Raw genomic sequence first — 20,140 nt, 5'->3', positions numbered from 1 at the left:
TCACTAATTTCAACTTATTGATGCCTCTGCTCTAGATGGCAGAGGATGAGACATTCAGATTTGAAAGAGAAGGTTCACCATACAAGGCAAAGTTGCCTGTCAGTTGCAGTGAAATATTTTGGTAGTTTTACAACTCTTTGTGCTGTGCATTCAAAATCACAGTTCTAGATTGAAGAAGAGTGCACAAAACCTCAAGGAATATATAGGCCTCTGAACCAGTACTATACCCTGGACAGTAATGTGTCTTGGTTCATTTGTGTACCTCCTTGAAGGAGGAAAAAGGGAAGGCTTGGGAATTCTTAAAATGTTTCACTATGGAATCACAGTGTTTTGGGGGGTTGTTTTTGGTGAAATATTTTTTTAATTGATAAAAATGTTTTCTTGCTCCTGTGAACTTCACATAGAATAGTTCAAAGACAGCTTTATTTATGATTTTTCTAGACCCAATAAACAGTATACGTTGAGCTAATGACAGTTTTATGAGTAGAAAAGCAAAAACACACATATCCACATAATGCTAAAATGTAGTATTTTGCAAAATAATTTTCTTCTCTTTTTATACATTATAATAAAGATGACATCTTGTGTATTATTTTCCCTTGATTGTGAATTTATTAGTAAATATTTAATCAAAATTACATGTCCTACTTTGCATCTGAAGTAAGAATTGATTTAAAATCCTATAGTGATTTAGAAAACTAAGTGTTGACAAACTGCAATAATGTTAATCTGTGGAGAACATCCCTTAAGTCAGTTGGAGAAGAGGGAGAATGTATTAGAGATATAGGGAGGATCCCTCAATTGCTTGTCTTCCTCATCACCTTCATTGTCCCAGTGTCACATGATTAAGCCACAGGAAGGGATGACTGTCATTCATGCCACCATTGGCTCCATTGTTCCCCAGTAGTACAATATGGGAAAATATTATGCTAATTCAGAAATATAAATGAAGGTTAAGTTTCTGTCGTTCTAGATCTTACTGTATTAAATGGCCCTACATCAAATAGAAACTGTAGCAAAAATTTCTAATCTTTCAATTAATAACCATCCCACTTCCCCAATCAACCCACTACCCACCTCCCAGCAGTACTAGCAAGGGGGTCCTACTAGTAAGAATTCTTAAGTGAAAAGGTATTTTGTAAATCAACAAATAACAATAGTTAAGCTCTCTTAGAGGCAGGAGAATTAATCAGAAATTCTTTTGCGATTCGGAAGAGGTCATTGCTGAAGCCACTTGTTGCATATATAGCCAACAATTTGACGTATCCAATCAAATGCCTCTTGTTGTTGCGTCCACCTAAAGCCCATATCAAAAAAACTTTTTTTCCTTTCCTAATTCTTCACCTATCTTTAGATCTCAGGTTGTGTGAGTTGTAAAGATTATGCGTCACTTGTATAAATTCAATTGAGTATGTCTTGATAATGTTCATATAAATCTAGATTCTCGTAATTAGAAGAGACTGTTATGGTCATCTCATCCCTCGACCCCCTCAACTGATGCTTGAATCTCCTTTATGATGCCACTGTAAATGTGTATCCAGCCTCTAGTTTAAATCCATCTAGTAAGAGGAACCATTGCAATTTCATGCATTTTCCTAAGTTTTAAATCATATACCTAAAATGTGAAATAAAAAGTTCTTATAGGGGCTTCCCTGATGGCGCAGTGGTTGAGAGTCCGCCTGCCAATGTGGGGGACACGGGTTCGTGCCCCGATCCGGGAGGATCCCACATGCTGCGGAGCGGCTGGGCCCGTGAGCCATGGCTGCTGAGCCTGCGCGTCCGGAGCCTGTGCTCCGCAGCGGGAGAGGCCACAACAGTGAGAGGCCCGCGTACCGCAAAAAAAAAAATTTCTCATAATACATGTTATTAGCTAGAAATGCTTTCCAGGTTTAGCTAGGTATGAGCCACTATCACAGTGTCTCCCATGCCCATCTTGTAACAGACCCAGGAGAACAGTACAGTGTGTAGCCAAACACCTGTGTATTCATTGCTTATCTAAAGTGTCCTTGAAATATACGGATTTCTAGAGACTGTTGCCTGCAAGATGTAGAGATATGCCTTCCTCTTTAAGAAGCAGAGCTGGCCTATCTAGTTAGGACTACCAGTCTCCTCCACAACCTGCAAAGTATGGTATTTGAACCAAACCTCCATTAGTTACTTGGATTATGCTGACCATATGTTTTACGGGTACATGGTTTGACATACTTCTTTCTGTGATATGTAGATATGTATGAAAAGTCCCACAGATGGGTAAGAACATTGTTAAAACTTAGTATTGTCACCTCTTCAATATAACTGAAGATTTACCCCTAACAATCCAGCTAGCATCATAATGCTGTACACTAGGCCCAGCATGATGGGCCAACATTTCAGAGTTGACTTCATCTGGTTTTTTTGGCAGCCTAGCTGCTTGACAGTGTATCTGTGCTTTCCTTAAAATATAAATTAGGGTGGGTTAGAAGCATTAAAACTGAATCCCAGGCTTCCCTGGTGGCACAGTGGTTGAGAGTCCACCTGCCGATGCAGGGAACACGGGTTCGTGCCCCGGTCCAGGAAGATCCCACATGCCACGGAGCGGCTGGGCCCGTGAGCCATGGCAGCTGAGCCTGCGCGTCCGGAGCCTGTGCTCCGCAACGGGAGAGGCCACAGCAGTGAGAGGCCTGCATATCCCCCCACCAAAAAAAAAACAACTGAATCCCGAACCTGAAGTGGCCACCAAATTGTAAAGTTTGTGTTGAGGAGAAATGGAAAATTGAGCATATAAGAAGAGTTTGGACTTTCAGGCTTAAGTTGTTCATAGAGTAACAGGTGTATTGGATGAAGGAAAGAAAGAAAGCCATTCAGCAGCCTGTGGCCATAGCGCAAGCCTGAGGCATTGCAGTGTTAGCCCATCGCTTGTGCTAACAAATAAAATGAGCAGGTAAGCCAGGACATTATAAAGGAAAAGGAAGCCTTATGGTTGATAACTTAATGCAGAGGAAGGAATTATGATAGATTCTAAAATGTCCTCGATTACTGAAGTTTGGTACAGCAAAATCTTGTTTGGGGGAAAAAAAACGAGTCTAGTTTTATGTCCATTGATTTTGAGGTTGATCTGATACTCAGAACACTTTTGGTCTGAAAGTGTAGATAAGGAATGATCTGTAGAGGTTTTATTTACAATTATTAATAGATGAGCTCCTTGGGGCATAGTGTAGCAGGGGAACAGCAAGTGGAGTTCATGTTGTTATAACTAAGATGAAACCATTTGAAATTTCTTCCCATTGTTTTTTTTTTAGAAATTCCTTAAAAGATAGTACTTTCTTTAACTACTTTCTTGGTGTTATTTATGGTAAATGTTTAATTTATGCAAATTCCTTATTCTGCTTTGTACCAAAAATTATTTAAAATAGAGGTCTTAATGTTTGTTTCTCCAAATTTTTAATATGTTACCATTATAAAAATTTAAAGTATTACAACCATAATCTTCAATTTGTGGACTTATGTCAAATATATTTAAAATCAGATGTACCTGGAAAACTTTAAAATCTTTATGCTTTTTATAGGGCTTTTTACATCAGCCTATATTTTTAAACAGATTTATTTTTATTTAAAAGTTTTACGTAGTACTTTTTTTTTTTTTTTTTTTTGCGGTACGCGGGCCTGTCACTGTTGTGGCCTCTCCCGTTGCGGAGCACAGGCTCCAGACACGCAGGCTCAACGGTCATGGCTCACGGGCCCAGCCGCTCCACAGCATGTGAGATGTTCCCAGACCGGGGCACGAACCCGTGTGCCCTGCATCGGCAGGTGGACTCTCAACCACTGCACCACCAGGGAGGCCCCGTAGCTCTTCTTTGATAAAGGAAAGCTTACAGTAGAATATATAATTTTGAGGTTGCATAACATTCATCCTTGGAAATGGCATGATAAATAATATACATTTAATTTATACTTTTATTTTATGAGGTGTTCAGTTATTTTATTTTCTGTATGCAAATATCTTTACATTCAATAAAAATTTTGTTAAATAGTGGACTAAGTGTTCCATTTAATCTGGACCAGTGCCTAAGAAACTTAGTGGGACTTGAATATCATCCATTCTACCATTTTCTCCCTGTTAAGAACTTAGTGTTGGGACTTCCCTGGTGGCGCAGTGGTTAAGAATCCACCTGCCAGTGCAGGAGACACGGGTTTGAGCCCTGGTCTGGGAAGATCCCACATGCCGCAGAGCAACTAAGCCCGTGCGCCACAACTACTGAGCCTGTCCTCTAGAGCCTGAGAGCCACAGTTGCTGAGCCCGCCTGCCACAGCTACTGAAGCCTGTGCTTCTAGAGCACATGCTCTGCAACAAGAGAAGCCACCGCAATGAGAAGCCCATGCACCGCAACGAAGAGTAACCCCACTCGCTGCAACTAGAGAAAGCCCTTGTGCAGCAACGAAGACCCAACGCAGCCTAAATAAATAAATTAATTATTTTTTTTTAAAAAAAGAGCTTAGTACTCATTTTTGGGGTTGCAAAACAAGTAATAGTTCCTCAATTTTCTTCTGGCCACTTTTGTAAAAACACTTCTCTTTCTTCACTTTGTAACTTTGAGGGGTTTTTTTGCTCCCACATGTTTCCTCATTGGACCAACTAAACATTACTTTTTTCTACCAGCCAGATTGATTGTAATCTAATTTGGAGGAACTATTTAGGATGATCAGACCAAAAATACTGGCAGTATTATGTATATAACAGTTGTCTTAAGGGACACTAGGGGTTCACACAAACAGCTTCCAGGGTCTTTGAAACTGGAGGTGCATACAGTATGAGATCCACGTGACTGCTGATCTGGGAGACATGCCGTATGTTCTCAGATGCAATGGGCAGGGAAGACAGTGGCTTCCAGAATTACAAAGGGAGACACTTTGAAATCGAGGTGTTGATGTGTAATTATTTCATTTCTCAGAAAGGCAACTCCAGTAGCTCCAGACTGAGTAGGAGCAGAGGTTTATTTACTTCGTAATAAGGAATATTGATTCTTTGAAGCAATAGCTGGGAAAACCCACTAGTTAGTGAGTGAATAAAGCAAGGCTTTGTTTGTTAGTATGTAACAATGAAATCTAGAAGCATGGGACAGATGGGGTAGATTGCAAGTCACTGGGAGGTGATTTCAGATAGGGAATAGGACTTGAGCTTTATTTACTTCACAGAATCTATAGCGTAAGTACTGTGCAGTCTCAGAGAGCAGGCAGTGCCTTGGAGCCCTGAGACAGCGGTGGCCATATGGTGTGAAGTCATGCTGACTAGATCAGACAGGGTATGTGTTGGAAAAATGGGGGGAGTAAGATAGACTAGGGACAGTGGGTATGCATCTAGACAGCCTTGACAACTAGGCAGAAGAGCTTAGATTTCTATAAAAGGGAATGCATAGCCTCTGTTCTGTGCTTAGGTTCTTCCCCTCTCCCCTCCACCCCAGCAAACATATTGATGTATGTACACACGCACACACCCACCCCAGAGGGCTTCTCTAACCAGAGGGCTAGACTTAATTTAATCTTCCTACCTGGCTCTTCTTTTCTTTATGTACTTTGTTGATAGATGCTACATACATAATTTCTATAAATGTCTGGAATGTGTACTCATTTCTCTTAGTTCCAGCATTTGATTATTACCTTCTAGAAAGCAACCATTAACTGAACTGCTCAGTAAAAATCCACTATACAGCTCCATTAGATCCACTAAGATTCTGCTTTCAGGGCCGGCTTCATGAGCACGGGACCTATGCAGTCACAATGGACCTCACACTCAGAAGGGACTCAGGCTTGGTTTAAATGCTTGGCTGTCACCATCTTGAAATTTTAATAATTTCTGGACAAGTTTCCCCACATTTTCATTTTTCAGTGAGCCTTACAAGTTGGGTTGCTAGTTCTGTCAACAAGCACTTAATTATCAATCCTAAACTATAGGAGATAGGATTCTAGTTTTAAGTGATACATCTAACGTTAGCAGCTCGATAGAAAACCATTAAATATAATGGTTAAGAAAAATGACTTTGGAGTTGTTAGCACCTGATTTGTCTCAGCTGTAGCCCAGCGGGTGCTCTGAGACCCCAGGTATGTGCCTTAGCCTCTGTAAGTCTCAGTTTGCTCATCCGTAAAATAAATTCAATAATACTATACTACTTTCACCAAAAAATATGTACAAGAATGTTCTTAGCAGGATAATTTGTAAAAGCCTTAACTGGAAACAGTCAAATGTCTATCTTTAGTGGAATGGATAATAGTTATTTATTCATACCATATAACAATGGTGTGAATGGAATACCAGATAACAATGAGAATGAATGAAATAAATACAACTACAGGCAACAGCATGAGTGAAATTCATAACACTGAGAGAAAGAAACTAAACATAAAGGAGCATGATTTCATTTATATAAAGTAAAAAACAGACAAAACTAACCTGCTCTTAAAACTCGGATATTGAGTGTCCTTAGGAGGGGAAAATAGTGACTAGAAGGGGAACCAGGGAGCTTCTGGAGTTCTAGTGATGTGTTTCCTGCTATGACAAGGCCACAAACACTTTGTAAAATTCAGCAAGCTGTACACTTAGGATCTGTGAACTTTTCTATGTGTATTTTTTTTAGTTAATTTTTTTTTGGTAAGTTTTCCTTTGCTTGTTTGTTTGGGTTTTTGGCGGCACCACTCAGCATATGGGATCTTAGTTCCCTGACCAGGGATCGAACCTGCACCCCCTGCATTGGAAGCACGGAGTCTTAACCACTGGACTGCCAGGGAAGCCCTTCTATGTGTATTTTATACAGTACTTCTATAAAATTTACATTTAAAAAATAGTCTTGTCATACAATTACTATGAACATTAAAGAAACGGCTGTGAATCCTTAGAGGTGCTTCAAGAAGTCTGCAGAATACAGGTTTAAATACTTCCATTAAATGGCTTATAAACTGATACAGAGGAATTAGGGGTACAGTTTCAATGAGTGTCTTGATTGTCCACTTTTTCCTTTTTTAATGGTCTTTTTTAAGACTTCGAAAGCCCTTTCGTTGACACCTTTGGTTATTAAAATTGATCCCTCTGGCCTGCATAAGGCTTTTTTTATTTTTTCAAGTACATCTCAAACTTTTTATTGAACAGTAAAGTGAAGTTAAGCACATGCTCACCTTTGTGTGAAAGGCTGAACTATAAGCCCATTCTCAAATGCGTACCAGAGATTGTTGCATACTATCTTGTTTGATTGCTTTCAAGAACTATTACCTGAATTCGTTTGAAGACAACACTTAGAGTTGTCATTTTATCCTTTGCCAGCACTATTTTTCAATTTTTACTTTCATTTGATCTGGAAGACGTTTTGTTGATTAGTTTATTTCATGTATATTTTTTCTTTTTTTTGTTTTTAGGTGACTATGAAAGGCTTATATTTTCAACAGAGTTCTACAAGTGAAGAAATAACATTTGTGTTCCAAGAAAGGGTAAGAAAAATTGTTTAATCATTAAATGAAACAAGATAGTGTATTTTCCATATGTGACAGACCCAGTTTTAAATGGCCTATTACAAATTATTTTGAGTTGAACTAAATGAGTGAAAATTACTTAAGTGAAACCCTATAAATTAATCTTATGTGAAAACAGTGGTCCATATTGTGGTATAACTATATTTTTTAAAAGAGTTGCTACAAAAGAGTTTTTAGGTCCTCAGGGTGGTGGCATAAAAGATATTAGGAAAACAGAACAACTTCAGTAGTCTTATGTGTTGCGAAATTAACCCAGTTTATTCTGAAGACCACAGTAAAGTGAGTTTTCAGATTGTAGGCATATTTGAGAAAATACTTTCTCTCATATTGGGAAATGAAAGAGGTGGAAAAGCATTGTTTTTCACACTAACTTCTGAGCTGTGCGAAGTTACCTCATTCACTAAGCCTTAAATGGTTTCCAGTTTTTTACCACTTTAAGCATAGATAGTAGAATTTTCATACATTGGTGATTGAAAGGTTTGTGGCAGGCCAGAGTCATTATCGCACTGTAAATTTAGGGATGAAAACTAAGTGCTATATGTATTTCATAGTGCCTGTATATTTCATAGTAGTAATAAAAATTTCCAGCTCATGAACACAGTCCAGTTTTCCTGTGTTATCTTTCTACAGCTCCAAAATCATTTAAGTTAGGACTCTAAACCTCAGACAGCTTGGTTTCTACCATTGGGTCAGGATGAAAGGTCTAAGAGTTTTGATTGGCTCTCAGGAGCAATCATCACCAGGTTCACACAATCATGAGTAAAATCCACAAATTCATCGATATTGTTGAATATATTCGTGTTATCACCAATTATCAAATCTGAGTTTTAAAAAGGGATAGCCCAGAGTATTGTGTTCATATCAAATTAAACACAGTGATCCCTTTGATAGAACACAGGAGGCACTGTGCAAGTAGCTGTTCTAGCCAACTTTTGATCTAATATTGGGCATATCAGGGGTTGAAGAAAGCATTTTAATTATTGGTGTCATTGGTGGATGACATTGAGTACCTGAGTCTGAAATATCTTTGCCTTTGAAGTTATATCTAGCTGTGCAATATGAGGAATAATTAAATTCTATTAAATTTGTATTTTGACCCCAGAGTGCCATGGGGCATGCTGAAATGTCCAAAAAGATGTTAAATAAGGCAGAGATTAATAAATGACACTAACGAACTTTATTTATAGCATTAAGAAAATTCCATAATCAGTACACTGTATATATTATGTGTATGTGTTTAAGGCTATCCCTGCATGAAGGTTTGATGCTTTGAGATTATTTAAATTAAAATGAGGTACAGTATTTGTTGCTCTACTTCGTTATCCTGTGTTCATTGCCTACACATATATCCCTGTCAGTATCTTAAGTACCTTTTCAAAATATGTACCCTAACTAAGGCTTTTTAAAATTTTTACCCCCAAATTCCCTATATTCTTTTGTATTATATGCTATAGGATAATTGCTTGTTCCTTTTTCAGTTAAGTTAGGTGTAAGATTTGGAGTCTGTTTGATTTTGTTCGATTATGTGTGAAAATTTTTGCGACACGAAGGCATATTCTCAAAGGAATGTGTAATTATTTTATTATTTGGTTCTAGGAAAATCTTCCTGTTACAGAGGATAACTATGTGAAGCTTCAAGTTAAAGCTTGTGCTCTGAGCCAGATAAATACAAAGGTATAAATACAAAGGTATTGGTGCTTTTATTTTGGCCAAAAGTCAAATGAGAGTTTCACAATATATTTAGTGTACAAAAATTATAATAATAACAACTGACTTCTGAGTACGAAGAAATTATCATTCTTAGAAGAATAGAACAGCTAGGAAAAAATTAAATGTTCATTTGTGTATTTCTATATTAAGGTAAATTATTAGCCTAATTGAAGTCATGCATTTTATATTATTATATGAAAATATTTTATAAACTCCTTTACATTGTGAAAAGCTGAGAATTTATAATTACTAAGGCCTATAATCAAGGAAGAAGTGACTGTTTAAATATAGTAAAAATAGAAACTAGAAACCTAAAATTAATTTATTAAGTCTCTAGTCTGTAGATATTTCTAGTCAATGTCTTGATAGGGTTCATATTCTTCTTGTCATTTCTCTTTGTCTCTCTCTCTCATACACCACCTCACACCACCCCACAGTAATCTTCCATTATTGACCACGAAGTACATGGAAAGTCTTCAAATGGTAAATAAATAAAGTATGGTTAAATGTGCCATGATAAATAGAGCAGGCCCATTTACTCAGTTTTATAAAGAGGAATACTATAGTTTTATTGGACCCTTAACTTATTGGCTTATAATGTCAGCATAACTTCTAGGGATCTAAAAGTTTTCTTCAGTAAAGTCACATTTAGGGAAACTACAGAACAAAGGTATAGGCTTCCACTGGGCAATTCTGTAACATGAGCATGACTTGAGAAGTGAATTAGTGAGATGCCCTGAAGTCCTTTCACTGGGAATAATCTACAGTTCCTTATCTGGAGAGATCTGTGTTCAGCCCTTCCAAGATGTTCTTTATAAAACTACAAAAAATCCATTCAAATGCTGGTCTAGGAAATTATCTCCATGTCTAACAGAAAGAAATGGTAAATTACAGTGAAATAAATTTGATTTTACAACAACTATTAATCATAATGATTATGGAAACTGTAGGAATGTGAGAAGATGCTTATGGTAAGTGAAGGAGAACAGGGTGCAATTGCCATAACCATGATTTTAGCTCTGCATAAAAAATAAACACTGTAAAACACCGAGTATTTCTGTAAGAATGTTATGTGAACATCTTAGGAAAAGGGTAAAGTTCCACATTGAGAAAGAGACTTTTCTGGCAATGAAGTATGTATAGGAGATCAAAGAATTGAAAAATAAGGGAAATATACAAGAAAATTATTTCAATTTCTTTTTACTTACTGTTCCTAAAATACTAACATATCTACAAATATGTTCAGCATCTCTAGTATTATTATAAAAGTATAGTAACTTTTATACTTTTAGAAAAGTATAAAAGGAGCTTAAACTACAGGCTTATCTATGTACACTCTTGTCACTTTAAAAATCAAATGCTGAATGTGGTCAGAATCTAACAACATACTAATCTCTCAAAAATAAATAATTTGGACTTCCCTAGTAGTCAGTGGTTAAGAATCCTCCCACCAGTGCAGGGGGCACGGGTTCGATCCCTGGTCCAGGAAGATCCCACATGCCGCAGAGCAACTAAGCCCGTGCGCCACAACTACTGAGCCTGCACTCTAGAGCCCGTGCGCCACAACTACTGAGCCCAAGTGCCACAACTACTGAAGCCCGTGCGCCTAGAGCCCGTGGCTCCACAACAAGAGAAGACATCGCAATGAGAAGCCCGCACACCGCAGTGAAGAGTAGCCCCCACTCGCCACAACTAGAGAAAGCCTGCGCATACCAACAAAGACCCAGTGCAGCCAAAAATAAATAAATTAAATAAACAAATGAAAAATAAATAAATAATTTATCCTTTAAAAGAAGAAACTCCAGCCTGAGATTATGTCGCAGTTGCCCTGTGTATATCCATCACGACTTCTCACCTACTCCCTAACCCAAGGCTTGTGAGAAACACTCAGACCCACCCCACCCAAATGAGGTGACGGGTACAAAGTGTTTAGCCAACTGAGAATTGTTCTGGCTATAATTTCCCTTCATATTTGGCAGAATAAAGATGTTAAAGTATGTTGATGGTGGTTTGAATGGTAATACTCATACCTAAGCCCTAATGTCCACTAATTCCTCAGCAAACTTGGTTTCCTACTCTATAGAGGAACCTGTTTTGTGAAGTTACTTGCTTTTTGTCTTGATGCCAAAAATGGAGTCATATTTGCTTTTTATGTGGTTTGGTTTTTGCTCCTGCTTTCCTCATGTATGGAAAGAGGTTCGGATTTATTCTTGACAATAAATTCAAGCCTTTGTCATTATTTAGCTTCTAACAGAAATGAAGATGGAGAAGGATTTCTTTCCTGTTGGGAGAGAAGTTGCTGGAATTGTGTTAGATGGTAAGTTTACAGATGTAAGTATCTGTATTCCTTTTCTAAGGTAAAAGAAATTAAATGGTAGCTAATTGGTTTACTGACACATAAAATATACACACTTCTTCAAATACAAAAGTTAATTATGCAGAAGTGTTTTCCCTTTTTTAATTAAAAAGAAAACTAGAACAATATTGGTATTTTATAATTGAAGAGCTTATTACAGTTTAGTAAATATTTAGAGATTATGTATTTAAATCCATGAGTAATCACATTGAATAGAATGACCAGTATTGTCCTTTTTATGGTATTTGCAGACCAGCATAAATTACTTGTGTAAGTTGACTTTGGGCCAAAATTTATATAATGGTCAGTAACTACGTTCACATTAAATTTTTAAAGTATGCCTAAAATGGAGTATTTAAAAGGTAAACAGTTTGCTCATCTGAAATTGGTTCTGGGGAGAAATAACCAGTAATATTTTATGATTGCCTTAAATAAAGAAAAATTTTAGTAAATAATGGTCTTAACATGCAGAACAGTAAGCCTAAGGACTTGAAATAATTTCTGAGTAAACGTAGTGTTCATATTTTCTGCTAATAGTTCATGATCAATCAGTTTATGGTTGCTCTTCTTGCATATGTGAGTGGATGAATGAGCATTATCACGTGGGTTAGACTATTTGAATTTCATCTGTAAATTTAATCTATAATACATCTGATACTCTTAATGTAATCTTCTAACATAACTAAATCATAATTTTATTTCCTCTCTTCTGCTTGGATTGTACGAAAATAAAAATAAGAATTATAATAGCCAGAAGATGATCAATTATTCATTCATTCATTTATTTATTTATTCATCATTTAATGAGCACTTGCAAAGTGCTTGGAATGTGAAGATAAATAAGACAGTCCCTGCCCTCCAAGAGTTCACAGTCTAGGGGAGAGGCAGACAAACACGTATAGGCAGATTCATTCTGAAAGCTCCAAGGAGAGGTGCCCAACCAGCCAGCAGAAACAGGAAAGGCTTCTTGGAGTAAGTTAGCCAGACAGTAAGGGGTGGGCAGGAGGAGAATTCTTCTCCAAGAATCACGCTCAGCAGAGAAGATAGCATGAGCAAAGACGCAGAAGCAGGTAATAACGTGATGTATGTAAGAATTATGGAGTTCGGTGTTACTAGAGCAAAATTAAGTTCTGGGCATGAGTCATAGGCAAGGTACTTGGCAGAAAAAAACCACTGTGTCAAGAAAATTCTCCTTCAGAGATCACAGAATAAAAGATATTGAACAGAATCTTTTCATGATGATAGGAACACTGATTCCTTCCCCCCCAAAACATGAGACAAGAGGGTAGGCAAGGGCCAGACTCATGATGAGCCTCCTATCTCAGATTGGGTTGTAGAGAGAGTATTAGAGTGGCCATAAGAAGGGTGGATTTGAAGCAAACCAGGCTGTAGGCAAGAGGACTGTTTGGGTAGTAGACCAACAGGCAAGAAACGGCATGAGGCTTCCGGGTGGCGCAGTGGTTAAGAATCCGCCTGCCAGTGCAGAGGACACAGGTTCGAGCCCTGGTCCAGGAAGATCCCACATGTCACAAAGCAACTGAGCCACAGCTACTAAGCCCGTGAGCCACAGCTACTGAGCCTGCGCTCTAGAGCCCGCATGCCACAAATACTGAAGCCCGCGCGCCTAGAGCCTGTGCTCCGCGACAAGAGAAGCCATTGCAATGAGAAGCCCGTGCACCGCAACGAATAGTGGCCCCTCCTCGCCGCAACTAGAGAAAGCCCGCACGCAGCAACGAAGACCCAGTGCAGCCAAAAATAAATAATTAATTAAAAACAAAAAATGACAAAGTCCATAACCTAGACAGTGGCGGCAGACGTAGTGAATGTATTCAAGAAATAGTAAAGCCAGCAGAACTTAATAATTGACTGGAACAGGGAAATTAAAAACAGGTAAAAGCAGGAAATGATTTACAAGATTCTGGTTACATTCGAAAGTTCTCAGCTTATAGGTTGTGTTTGAAACTATAGAAGGGTAATGAGTTCATCCAGGGAGAGAGTTGAGGTGAAGGAGACACAGCATGGAACCCTTAGCAATGCCACTGTTTGAGGGACAATTAAGAGGAGTACGAAGGAAGCCAAGAAAAAAGGATCAGGGTGATTTCAGGTAGACAAGAATCCTCAGCAGGAGGGAAAAAGAAAAGTACAGAAGCCAAAATTATTGGGGGATAATGGCACAGAAGAGATCCAAAGAAGCAGCAAACTGGGGCCCTTTTGCAGACAGAGCCAGCCTGAGGCGCCGCTTCCAGATTTCAGGCTCTACCTTACTTCACTGCTGCACCTCAGTTTCCTTGTCTGTTAAATAGGAGTAATAATAGGTACTTAATGGGTATGCCATGAAGATTAAATGTGATAACACGGTAAAATGCTGGGCACAAGTAGGCCTTCATGGAGGTTTGGGATTTTTCCTCCCATTTCCTTTTGTAACTATTTGAACAAAAATATTCTAAAGAATTGACTGATGGTATAGGACTTTTCTCTACACACAAAGAGAAAATGGAACTATCACTTCTGTATAGTCCCCAAAATTTCTTGGCACCATTCTGAACTTATTTCCATAATCCCAAATCAAAGTAGTTTATATGTGATTCTAACCAGAATTCCCACTGTGCGTCAGAGATTTTACAACTCAAACAATGACAGATTGGACGAGCCTCAGGAGGGGTGGAACCCAGTGTATCCAATGTCATCATCATAAGAGCTGTGGAGTGGATTATTTTCCTTTATTCCTTCATCCTTAGCTGAACAGAGAGATATCCTGCTCCACGGTGTCAACAACCACATGGCCCAGATATTGGAGAAAATTCAGATTTGATATGTTCTTTCCTACTGTCCTTACAGACTATCAAAATGTCCTAGAAGTTCTGAACTTTTTCTCTGAGTTAGTGACTTTTTATTAATCCATGGCTTTTAAAATTCATTTTAATTGTTCAGTTATATTTAATAACCTCAAAATAATGATTATTAATTTTCTCCACTCTTTAGTTGGAAGCAAGGTATCATTCTTTCAACCAGGTGATGAAGTAGCTGGTAAGTTATAGGTCCTAGTCCTATTTCAAGTCGTCTGTCTTACTGTTGTTTCTTTTTCTTTTTTTCTATACAATTGCTGATGCTTAGTGTGACCTTTCTTCATATACAAGTACTTACCTAAGTTTTGGAATTTACTCTCAAATATCCATTGATGAAGAGAATTGGGAGTTTGATCACAATAGCAGAACGTTTAAAACTTTTCAATATTTGTAGATACGATAGAAAGATGACCATAGTTGTTACTGTCCCTGGTGCAGCCCTTCACTGGCAGGACCCCGGTCTATAGTTAGACTGAAGACTCCAGAGAAAAGAAAAGTCACAGTCCACCTGCTTGAAGACTACTGACTGACTTGGCTACATAGAAGCTCTTCTCTCCACATCCGACTTGCATTGTACAGAGCTGCTCCCTTACCACCCTCGTAAAACTAAAAATTGACTGGAGACATTTAATTTATTGGTTTTCTTTTTTAATCCATAATTAATACCATTTTGCAAAAATATACATTTATACTTGTGTCCTAGACATTCACACAAATATAAAGTATGCATTTAGTAGTAGTCTTTGAAATTGCCAATTCTCTGTAGAAAATATTCATAGGAAAATATTCATATAGACTTAGAAAATGTATAGCTTTACAGCATGCTTGAAGCTGTTAAGAATAAATTTATAGGAAAGTTTTCATCAGCTTTTAACACAATTGCCTTTGACTTGGGTATTTTCTTTGAGAATTTATTATTTCTATCTTATCTTTATTATCTGCCCAAGAAGTCAGTGACATTGTATTATTCAAGATCCTGGGGCTTCCCTGGTGGCACAGTGGTTGAGAGTCCGCCTGCCGATGCCGGGGACACGGGTTTGTGCCCCGGTCCGGGGAGATCCCACATGCCGCGGAGCAGGTGGACCCGTGAGCCATGGCCTCTGAGCCTGCGTGTCCGGAGCCTGTGCTCCGCAATGGGAGAGGCCACAACAGTGAGAGGCCCACGTACTGCAAAACAAAAAACAAAAAGAACAAGATCCTTTTTGTAAGAGACCAAAAATAAAATCAGATTAGCTCAGGGGAAAATGGGATTTTACTGGAAGCAAGAGTTTGGTTCTATCCTATAGAACCAAACTCTGGGAAGGGAGCCGTGAATCAGGGACAAGTTTAATGAGGAGCACAGATGCCCCCAGGACTCTGACTTTGTTCTGTACATCAGCCATCGTCTTTATCATCATTCAGAGGTGAGAGAAGAGGAAGAAAAAGAAAGAGGTAGTACAGGTATTATAGTGTTCGTATCAGAAAATAAACTATCTACTTCCCTTCCTTAGTTCTGAAATCTCTCCCTTCTCCACACTAGTACTGGAACCTTCCTAAAAATCCCACTGAGGAAAATTTAGACTAATGCTTACTGGCATCTCATTAGGAGTGAATTCATTTTTGGATTGTGCCCCTAAAGTTTCTCGTTTTAATTTTCAGGAATTTTACCCTTGGATTCTGAAGACCCTGGACTTTGTGAAGCTGTTCGAGTACATGAACATTACTTGGGTATGTGGTAGTCCAGTGTTTTGGAACTCATGTAAGCCTTATTTCACAGATGTGTGTGGCTTTTAGTAACAGTATGATTTATTTTTATCTGCTGTGAGTGTACCTAGGAAATAACTATTGGGTGGACATATGACTACTTCTGGCTTATATTTTGTATCCATAAAATTCATTTTCAAGCTAAACAGTATTTAGACCTTTAAGTTTCTCTTACACTGCTCATGGTAAGAGGTTTGAAAAGCCATTTCTTCCTTGGCTCTGAAATTATATCAGTAACCAGAATTTTTTACTTCTTATTCTTGGTTATTAATTGAAATTTTTAAATGTATAAAATCTAGACAATACATGTAGAGTCTGAGTCAGGAAAGACTCAAAAACACTTAGTCTTGTTTCTGTTGATAATATCTTTTGACCAGTATTCAATGTAACTTAAATGTTAATTTAAAAATTTTCTACAGTAATTTACTTCTTAAATATTTAAATTTAAATGAATAAATGTATAAACACAGACACTCTTCATGAAACCATAGTGAAAAGATGCTGCATCTCCTTAGTAATCAGGGGAAAGCAAATTAAAACCATTTAGAGGGCTTCCCTGGTGGCGCAGTGGTTGAGAGTCCGCCTGCCGATGCAGGGGACACGGGTTCGTGCCCCGGTCTGGGAGGATCCCACGTGCCGCGGAGTGGCTGGGCCCGTGAGCCATGGCCGCTGGGCCTGCGCGTCCAGAGCCTGTGCTCCGCAGCGGGAGAGGCCACAACAGTGAGAGGCCCGCGTACCGCAAAAAAACAAAAAAACAAAAACAAAAACAAAAAACCATTTAGAGATACCATTATGCATCCATGAGAATGACAGTTATAAAGTTTGACCATCCTAAGTGTTGGCAAGGATGTGGGGCAGTAGAACTTTTTATGCACTGGGAGTGTAAATTAGTACAAATGCATTAGAAAATAACTTAGCATGATCTAATTAATGATGTATTAACACCTCAGACCTAGTAATTCCACTGGTACTTTCATACACCAGAGAAGCTTGATGTGTACCAGTAGCACATGCACAAGAGTTCATAGTAGCATGGTTTGTAATTGTGGAATAAAAAGAGAAACAGCCAAATGTTCTTCCTGGGAAAATGGATAAGATATTTCTAATTAACTCATCAGTGAAAATGAATAAATAACAGTCAAACATATCAAGACAGATGAACCTCACAAACTGTGCTGAGTGAAAAAAGCAAGTTGCAGAAGGATACGAACAGTGTGATACCATTTCATTTCTATGAAGTTCAAAAACATACAAAGTTTAATTAAGCATGTGTTATTTAAGGATATAAGGAACAGGTAGGGATGAAAAGTCATGTGGAAGTTACCTTTGTGGGCAAGGCAAGAGGATGTGATCAGAGTAGATCCACGGGACTACAGTGGTACTGCCAGTCGGCTATTCCTTATGTTGGGATTCGTGTTGTTTTTCATATCTTATCTATAGGTTATTATACATTCTTTTGTGTTCTTGAACTATTTTATTAAAATTTTTCCTAAGTTCTTTCTTGAATGATACAAATGCTAATCAGACCATATGGGCCAATTTGGATTTTGGACTATTAAAAGTAGTAAATTTGAGTCTATATAGTAACTTGAACTAGGGTAGGAAATCTTTGGCATTTCATTTTTGAAATTATAAATTGTTAAGTAATTTATATTTAAATTAATGACATTTACTATGTCTAAAATTTCCAAGTAATACCATCTTGTTTTATTAAAAATTAATTTTTGGGCTTCCCTGGTGGTGCAGTGGTTGAGAGTCCGCCTGCCGATGCAGGGAACACACGTTCGTGCCCCGGTCCGGGAAGATCCCACATGCCACGGAGCGGCTGGACCCGTGAGCCATGGCCACTGAGCCTGCGCGTCCGGAGCCTGTGCTCCGCAACGGGAGATGCCATAACAGTGAGAGGCCCGCATACTGCAAAAAAAAAAAAATTAATTTTTTATTAAATTTTATTCATTCATTCATTTATTTATTGGATGCGTTGGGTCTTCATTGCTGCGCGCAGGCTTTCTCTAGTTGGGGCGAGAGGAGGCTACTCTTTGTTTCGGTGCACAGGCTTCTCATTGCGGTGGCTTCTCTTGTTGCGGAACACGGGCTCTAGGCATACAGGCTTCAGTAGTTGTGGCGCGCAGGCTCAGTAGTTGTGGCTTGCGGGCTCTAGAGCGCAGGCTCAGTAGTTGTGGTGTACGGGCTTAGTTGCTCTGCAGCATGTGGGATCTTCCTGGACCAGGGCTCAAACCCGTGTCCCCTGCATTGGTAGGCGGATTCCTAACCACTGTGCCACCAGGTAAGTCCCTTAAAAATTAACTTTAAAAGACAGTTTTCCAGAAGTCTGAGGCCTGTACTTATTTATGTATATATTAAGCCTACATATGGAGCCAACTATGTGTCTTCCTTTCAAAGATAAATCTCACTTCCAAATACCGTGCAGTGAAAGTCTCTGATCCATGACTATTTTGATATAATGCAGTTTGAAAATTGAGGACGGCTGCTGTCTCTTTTATGGGAAGCTCTACTATTTTTAATCCCAGAATTTCCTTGGGCCCTTTTTTTAAAAATATTTATTTATTTATTTATTTTTGGCTGCATCAGGTCTTAGTTGTGGCTTGTGGGATCTTTTGTTGCATTGCGCAGACTCCTCTCTAGGTGTGGCGTGTGGGCTTCTCTCTAGTTGTGGCATGCGGGCTCAGTTGTTGCGGCGTTCGGGCTTAGTTGCCCCGCAGCATGTGGGATCTTAGTTCCTCGACCAGGGATTGAACCTGCGTCCCCTGTGTTGGAAGGCAGATTCTTAACCAATTGGACCACCAGGGAAGTCCCCCTTGGGCCCTTATTGTCCCTGTTCTTTTGAGAACCTTGTAAATATGGAGTCAACTAAAACCTTTAGTTTGGATTCCTAGGCTTGAGTTTTGATAAAGTAAGCTAAATTAAATTGTTATAGAAAGTTAACTGTTGAAAAAACAAACCAAGAATAAAAAAGGTGCATTTCCTTAAGCATTGCTGAACACTGGAGGATTATAAGATGGACCAGAAGAAGAACAGCAAACTGGAACATCAAAATTTTCTAGCTATAAAGCTTAATCTAAGACAAGAGAACCACACAAGTGACCTTTTATTTTCCTACAAATCAGGAGGATTATAGTCCCAAAATCCACCAACATATACAGAGAAAGCAATTCTATTGATAGATATTCCTTTAGAAGGGAAACACAACAAAATGTTTCTTTAAAAGAAGTACTTTAAGAATGGCCACTAACACCTGAAACATTGTAAATCAACTATACTTCAAATTAAAAAAAAGAAGAATGACCGCTAACTGTGTGACCTTTAGGCAAGACCCGGGCACATTTTACTTTGTCTTTAAACAAGCATGCCAAACTAGATAACCTCTAATCTCTGCTGTAGCTCTAACATTCTATGAAAGAGAAAATAATTTCAGTATGTCCCCTGAAGATTTGCAGGGAGAAATAATTTAGTTCCTGTTATAATTATAATTTAGTTCCTGGAATAATTTAGTTCATGACTCTATTTTAGTTCCTGTTAATTATTTGATGATTTTTTAAAATAAAAGCTCACAACTCAGTCACCTTCTAGTAAGTCAGTTCTTTTACCAAACCAAAGAACCAGGCTCCAAACAACTCCCAAAAGATGTCTTATTAATCTTGTTTCAAAATGTTGAGGACAAAGGTAAAAAGTTGAGTAATTCTTCCAGACCTTTTGTGCTTTCAGTTCTCAAGCCATTCTGATTTTATTTTTCATACAAACAGCTCATGCAGCTCAATGTCAAAAAAACAACCCAATCAAAAAATGGGCAGAAGATCTAAATAGACATTTCTCCAAAGAAGACATACAGATAGCCAAAAAGCACATGAAAATATGTTCAACATGGCTAACTATTAGAGAACTGCAAATCAAAACTACAATGAGGTATCACCTCACACCAGTCAGAATGGCCATCATCAGAAAGTCTACAAATAATAAATGCTGGAGAGGG

At 38.4% G+C, this 20,140-nt stretch overlaps 1 protein-coding gene across 9 annotated transcripts in view; it reads left to right on the top strand.

The window, feature by feature from the left end:
* The window catches only part of CRYZL1 (crystallin zeta like 1), a 34,205-nt gene that overhangs the window by 1,514 nt on the left and 12,551 nt on the right, over positions 1–20,140 (top strand). For 7 of the 9 annotated variants that reach the window (XM_060150876.1, XM_060150872.1, XM_060150873.1 and 4 more), the window contains 5 exons: positions 7,381–7,452; positions 9,091–9,168; positions 11,449–11,521; positions 14,543–14,587; positions 16,045–16,113. In XM_060150876.1, coding sequence (XP_060006859.1) covers positions 7,387–7,452; positions 9,091–9,168; positions 11,449–11,521; positions 14,543–14,587; positions 16,045–16,113 — 331 coding nt within the window. In that variant the 5' untranslated portion in view covers positions 7,381–7,386. Of the gene's footprint in view, positions 1–7,380; positions 7,453–9,090; positions 9,183–11,448; positions 11,522–14,542; positions 14,588–16,044; positions 16,114–20,140 lie in introns of those variants that run through there. The other 2 variants (XM_060150871.1, XM_060150878.1) reach the window with 2 other exon arrangements.

The sequence above is a fragment of the Lagenorhynchus albirostris genome, chromosome 5 (genome assembly GCF_949774975.1).
Source record: "Lagenorhynchus albirostris chromosome 5, mLagAlb1.1, whole genome shotgun sequence".
Taxonomy (NCBI): domain Eukaryota; kingdom Metazoa; phylum Chordata; class Mammalia; order Artiodactyla; family Delphinidae; genus Lagenorhynchus; species Lagenorhynchus albirostris.
Note: the sequence above shows the minus strand (reverse complement) of the source record. Positions and strands in the feature narration are given on the sequence as shown.